The 7,083-nt window shown below is 41.1% G+C and overlaps 1 protein-coding gene across 6 annotated transcripts in view; it reads right to left on the minus strand.

Moving 5' to 3' along the window:
- The window catches only part of LOC135093168 (major facilitator superfamily domain-containing protein 10-like), an 8,041-nt gene extending 2,529 nt beyond the window's left edge, over positions 1-5,512 (minus strand). For 3 of the 6 annotated variants that reach the window (XM_063992103.1, XM_063992099.1, XM_063992098.1), the window contains exons 1-5: positions 5,293-5,497; positions 3,844-3,967; positions 3,134-3,327; positions 1,786-1,876; positions 414-504 (exon numbers count right to left, since the gene is read on the minus strand). In XM_063992103.1, the coding sequence (XP_063848173.1) occupies positions 1,870-1,876; positions 3,134-3,327; positions 3,844-3,963 (321 nt within the window). In that variant the 5' untranslated portion in view covers positions 3,964-3,967; positions 5,293-5,497 and the 3' untranslated portion in view covers positions 414-504; positions 1,786-1,869. Of the gene's footprint in view, positions 1-413; positions 505-1,785; positions 1,877-3,133; positions 3,328-3,843; positions 3,968-5,288 lie in introns of all 6 variants that reach the window. The other 3 variants (XM_063992102.1, XM_063992100.1, XM_063992101.1) reach the window with 3 other exon arrangements.
- Positions 5,513-7,083: the final 1,571 nt, after the last annotated feature.

The raw sequence follows: 7,083 nt of genomic DNA on the forward strand, positions 1-7,083 counted from the left end.
AGAGAGAGAGAGAGAGAGAGAGAGAGAGAGAGAGAGAGAGAGAGAGAGAGAGAGAGAGAGAGAGAGAGAGAGAGAGAGAGAGAGAGAGAGAGAGAGAGAGAGAGAGAGAGTGTACGAGCTATCTCATTCAACCTACATCTAGATTGGTGTATACAAGCCTTACCTAATATGTGTAAAGATTTCTGAGCATATACCAGCATCTCTTGTGGGTTTGTGTGTGTGTGTACCAGCCTTACCAAGTGTGTGTTTTTCTAAGTGTACACCAGTGTTTGCGTACGAGTTTACATGTGTACGCCAGCCTTAGTAAGTATTTCAGTGTGTTTTTAAGTGTATACCAGCATGAATTTTGTGTTTTTTTTAAGAGTTTGAGTGTTCATTTAAATTATCTGTTATCCCAGCCCCTCGAGACCCACCTATGGCATACAGCGTCAGTCCAGAGTACAGCCCCAGGTTGGTCTCACTAGCCCCAATGAGGATGAAAGCAGGAATCATCATCATTAGGCCCTGTGGATGGTGAGGGTGGTAGAGGAGGCAGTGGTGGGTTTAATAATATTGTTACTGATAAATCCTGTTGTTTTATATTATAATTCTTTGGCTACACAGTAAAAATATAGATTTGAAAATATACTTTGTAAACCTCAGTAACTTCCACTACAGCCCATTAAACAAGAACCATGAAAACACCCTTGAAAACACACACACACACAGGCAACCCTCTCCCGGCCACACGCACACACAAAAAGTTAAAAAAAGTAAACAAACACTATATATAACACCACCACAACACCAAAACACCCTCAAAATACACCAAAACATCCCAAAACACAAAAAACACACCAAAACACCCTCAAAATACCCCAAAACACACCAAAACATCCCAAAACACTACAAAACATCCCAAAACACCCCAAAACACTCCAAAAATACACCAAAACACCCTCAAAATACACCAAAACACTCCAAAAACACACCAAAACACCCTCAAAATACCCCAAAAACACTCCAAAAACACACCAAAACACCCCAAAACACTCTAAAAACACACCAAACCACCCTCAAAATACACCAAAACACTCCAAAAACACACCAAAACACCCTCAAAATACACCAAAACACTCCAAAAACACACCAAAACACCCTCAAAATACCCCAAAAACACTACAAAACATCCCAAAACATCCCAAATCACTCCAAAAACACACCAAAACACCCTCAAAATACACCAAAACACTCCAAAAACACACCAAAACACCCTCAAAATATCCCAAAACAATACAAAAACATCCCAAAACACACCAAAATACTCCAATATACTCCTAAACATCTCAAAACATTCCAAAGACATCCCAAAACACTTTAAAACACACCAAAAGTCCCAAAACACCTCCACGACACCACAAAACACTCCAAAACACCCCCTAACCACCCCAAAATACTCCAAAACAAACCAAAACACTTCACAACACACCAAAACATCCCAAAACACCCTAAGACACCCAAAAAAACACCCCAAAAACACCTGAAAACATCCTCAGAACAATGAAAGGGAATAAAACACAAAATAACAATAACAAAAAAACAAAAACAAGAAAACAAGCTGCAATATCGAACAGCAGGAACACAAACACACACACACACACACACCCTACAAACAAACAAACAAACAAACAGCCTTAATAAGTATTTCAGTGTGTTTTTAAGTGTATACCAACATGAATTTTGTGTTTTTTTAAGTGTTTGAGTGTTTATTTAAATTATCTGTTATCCCAGCCCCTCGAGACCCACCTATGGCATACAGCATCAGTCCAGAGTACAGCCCCAGGTTGGTCTCGCTAGCCCCGATGAGGATGAAAGCAGGAATCATCATCATTAGGCCCTGTGGATGGTGAGGGTGGTAGAGGAGGCAGTGGTGGGTTTAATAATATTGTTACTGATAAATCCTGTTGTTTTATATTATAATTCTTTGGCTACACAGTAAAAATATAGATTTGAAAATATACTTTGTAAACCTCAGTAACTTCCACTACAGCCTGTTAAACTAGAATCATGAAAATACCCTTGAAAACCCCAGCAACTTCCACTACAGCCCATTAAACGAGAACCATGAAAACACCCTTGAAAACACACACACACACACACAGGCAACCCTCTCCCGGCCACACGCACACACAAACCCTCCCCAACACACACAAACACACATACAGACCCCAGAAAACACCATACATAATTGGCAGTTGCTTTTTCAGTTTCAGTCTTAACACTTTGCATAAACCTTCCCTGTGTGATTGCCATGACCAGGCCCAGGAAGGAAAACATGCGGCCCTGAGCCAATGAGTCGTAACTATGCTTGTGGTGGGTCGCGAAGGTCAGCGTTAACTCCACCAAAACACCCAAAACACTCCAAAAACACACTAAAACACCCTCAAAATACCCCAAAACACTACAAAAACACATCAAAACACCCTCAAAATATCCCAAAACACCACAAAACACTACAAAAACATGCCAAAACACCCTCAAAATACCACAAAACACACCAAAGCATCCCCAAACACTCCAAAAACACACCAAAACACCCTTAAAATACCCCAAAACACACCAAAACATCCCAAAACACACAAAAACATCCCAAACCACTCCAAAACACACCAAAACACCCTTAAAATACCCCAAAAAACCCAAAAACTCCAAAAACACACCAAAACACCCCCAAAATACACCAAAACACCCCAAAACACTCCAAAAACACACTAAAACACCCTCAAAATACCCCAAAACACTCCAAAAACACACCAAAACACCCTCAAAATACACCAAAACACCACAAAACACTACAAAAACATCCCAAAACATCCCAAAACACCCAAAAAAAACACAAAAAAAAACACCCAAAAACACCCCAAAAACACCTGAAAACATCCTCAGAACAATGAAAGGGGATAAAACAAAAAAAAACAAAACAAGAAAACAAGCTGCAATATCGAACAGCAGGAACACAAACAAACACACACACACACCCTACAAACAAACAAAAATAAATAAATAGATAATAAGATAAAAAAATTGAAAAAAATAATAATAAAAACAAACTAGAAATATATAAACCAATACAAAACACAACACACCCACATACCACCAAAACAAGACAGGGACGCCAATGATATGCTGGTAATAAGTAACACAGGAGAGCACAGAGGAATACAAGCTGCTGGAGTCGTGCTTGGAGTAATAGTCGAGGAGAGCAGGAGACAGAGGCAGCACCACCGTGAAGCCGAGCAGGTCCAGGATCAGACTGCCGAATACCACCTTGCTTGTCCGCACGTTCCTCTGTGGGTGTTAGGTTAGGTTAGGTTATATTAGGTTAGGTTACGTGAGGTTAGGTTAGGTTAAGTGAAGTTAGGTTAGGTTAAGTTAAGTTAGGTTATGTTAGGTTAAAAGAGGTTAGGTTAGGTTAAGTTAGCATATGTTAGGTTAGGTTAGGTTAAGTGAGGTCTTTTTTATCTTTTATTTTTTCTCAGTATTTTTTTCTTATTGTATTTAGTTGCCTTTGGCCAGTGTCCCTCCTATATATATATATATATATATATATATATATATATATATATATATATATATATATATATATATATATATATATATATATATATAAAATAAAACAAAATAAATATATAAATAAATAAAGTAAAACGAGAAAATTTTTACGACTTTAAATCAGTTTCCCGACACACTTGTGCATCGAGGCAGTGTTGCATGAGCGTTGAGAGGCAAATATTGCAGCATGTTGACAACCAAACACTTTACATCTCAGCTTAGCTACACACACCAACACAACACCCTGCTCACCTTCTCCTTGATGTCCGCAGCCTGTACTGCCCCTCTGTCCCTGCTGTCCACCTCACCACCACTGCTACCGCCACCGCCATCGCTGCCACCAACTTGCTTGCCGGATCGGAGGGTTGCCATTGCTCTGAAAGTTACATTAGGTTTGGTTAAGTGGGGCCGTGGGAAGAGGATGTAGGTTAGGTTAGGTTTGGTTAGGCTAGGTTAGGTTAGGTTTGGCTATGCTTTGTTAAGTTAGGTGAGGTTAGGTTAGGTTAGGCTAGGCTAGGTTATGTTAGGTTTGGCTAGGCTTCTTTAGGTTAGGTGAGGTTAGGTTAGGTTAGGTAAGGCTTGGCTAGGTTAAGCTTGCTTAGGTAAGGTTTGGCTAGGTTAGAATTGCGGTAATTGTCTAGAGTCCTTACCGGGCCTTATTACTGGTCTATTCACTTCAATTCTTTTACACATACCTTCACATGCACCTAAAACATCATTTTAAAGTGGGGGACAAATGCCCCCTTCCCTCTAGTCCAGCAAAATTGGGGACATGTGGGAAGGCGGGGTTTTTGGGTGGGGGAGACATAAATCAGCGAGCGATTTTCGGCCAGGTTAGGTTAGGTTAGGTTAGGTTAGGTTAGGTTAGGTTAACCTAACCTAACCTAACCTAACCTAACCTAACCTAACCTAACCTGGCCTGGTTTTTGGGTGGGGGAGACATAAATCAGCGAGCGATTTTCGGCCAGGTTAGGTTAGGTTAGGTTAGGTTAGGTTAGGTTAGGTTAGGTTAACCTAACCTAACCTAACCTAACCTAACCTAACCTAACCTAACCTGGCCGAAAATCGCTCGCTGATTTATGTCTCCCCCACCCAAAAACCCCGCCTTCCGACATGTCCCCAATTTTGCTGGACTAGAGGGAAGGGGGCATTTGTCCCCCACTTTAAAATGATGTTTTAGGTGCATGTGAAGGTATGTGTAAAAGAATTGAAGTGAATAGACCAGTAATAAGGCCCGGTAAGGACTCTAGACAATTACCAGAATTGCTTAGGTTACATTAGGTAAAGTTTGGTTAGGCTAGCTTGGGATTAAGACACGAGATAGCCAGTCTTGGGGAGGAGGAAGCACCAGACAGAAGTTAGGGTAGGCTTCTTTGGGTTAGGCTTGGTTTGGTTAGGGGCAGCTGAGGAGTGTGAAGCTCCACCACTTTAGGTTAAATTTGAGGTAATATTTTAGTCATTTTCTCCCTCAGCACCAAAATTTTCCCACTGTAAAAACTTTCTTAATATTTTTTTTCTGAAGGCTACAAAACAAATCACTCGTTTTCCCATCCCAAACCCCTAAACACCACCCCTTTCTTCCTTCACACACACACACACACACACACACACACACACACACACACACACACAGCACTATATTCCTCTCAACACAAGAGCAACACTAGGGAACACAAACAAACACGAGGCCTAATAACCAACATCTGGACAGGAAATGGGTGTAACCTTCTGACGTATCACAAACTTCCAAACTTCATTATCTTCTCACTTCCTCCTCGTGTGCTTTATATCACTGCTTCCGTGACGTGGGAGAGTGAGGGAGAGCGAGAGAAAGTTTTATCACCAGCTGGAAGGAAACTACCACTTTGTTTACATCCGATAAGAGAAAACGAGGGTGTCACTTCTTTCAACGGGGTTACTAATCCTAAGCTGAGAGAGAGAGAGAGAGAGAGAGAGAGAGAGAGAGAGAGAGAGAGAGAGAGAGAGAGAGAGAGAGAGAGAGAGAGAGATTGTCATATAACCATCTTATACTCAAGATAATAAAAGACAGCAAGCGTTTAATTATTCATTTTTTCAAATTTCCCCGCTTGTCTGTAACCTTTCTTCCACTGTGCTGGTGGTGGTGGTGGTGGTGGTCTTCCTGCTTTTCTCTTTTGTCCCTCTACATTTGTATCTGAAAAGAGAAAAAAATTTGTATTACTGAATCAACGCCAATCAACGCCTAACCTAACCTAACCTACAGTGTACCTCTCTGTTTACCCTCTACCCATTCCTACAACCTCCAGTACCTCCCCCTGCTAGGACTCTAACACCACAACACCCCGTCCAGACCCAGACATCCACCCCACTTGCATCTGGTAGCTTCATATATCACAACACACGCTATAACATCCCTGACACGCTTCTACTATCACAGCCCCTCTCCAAAACACCTCAGAATCTTTTATTTTACCTCAAGCACACCACTTCTACCCTCAAAGACCCAATGCTTATCTGCAACATGCCTATAACATAACCAAAACACCTCAAAAGCAACTCCAATCACACTAAAACACCTTAAAACACCTTAACCATACCCAGAACACTCCTAAACGCACAAAAAAAAACATCCTAAACACATCGAAAGTGCACCAAAATATCCCCAAACACTTAAAATACTCCAAAACTCACCCAAATTGACTTAAAACGCATCAAAAACACACCGTACCTACCCAAAACACACTCAAACTCATATATAACATCTCAAAACACACTTAAAACATCCCAAAACACTGAAAACGGCCCAAAACACACTTAAAACACCCCAAAACACACCCAGACTGACCTAAGATACCCACAAACGGACCCAAAACTCACCCGTATCCACACAAAACACACCCAAACTCATCCATAACATCCCAAAATACAATTGAAACATCCCAAAACATTGAAAACAGTCCAAAACACACTTAAAGCACTCCTAAACAACCCTAAGACACCCCAAAACACACCAGGAACGCTAAATATTGACTCAAACATCACCAAATCCCATCAACACACATTCCAACACCCCCTAAACACCTCCACACACACTCCAACACCCCCTAAACACACCATATACACTGAAAGCACTGTCACGGAAGACAAATACTACAAAGACAGACAGGGCAGCAGGGAAAATTAACCTAAATATTTTCCTAGCATTTTTCTGTTTTACCACCTCCTCTATTCCTTCTCCCTTCCTCTTCCTCCTCTATTTCTCTTATTTTCTTACTCATTCTACTCTTATCTACACGTCTGAGTTTAGAAAGACGTGGAAACACCAGGAAAACACTGCAAAATACGATAAATATTACCGAGGAGACAGCGGAGCCGATCAAGGTCCCGGGTCCATGATGGCGGCCGTGACGTCACAGCTATTTTACGTACCGTAACGGATTTCATTTTGAAAATGACCCCTCGAAAAAATGGAGCTAGGCTCGAATGCCTTATATATTCTGACTTGACAAATAC

The sequence above is a fragment of the Scylla paramamosain genome, chromosome 42, assembly GCF_035594125.1.
Source record: "Scylla paramamosain isolate STU-SP2022 chromosome 42, ASM3559412v1, whole genome shotgun sequence".
In the NCBI taxonomy this organism is placed as follows: Eukaryota; Metazoa; Arthropoda; class Malacostraca; order Decapoda; family Portunidae; genus Scylla; species Scylla paramamosain.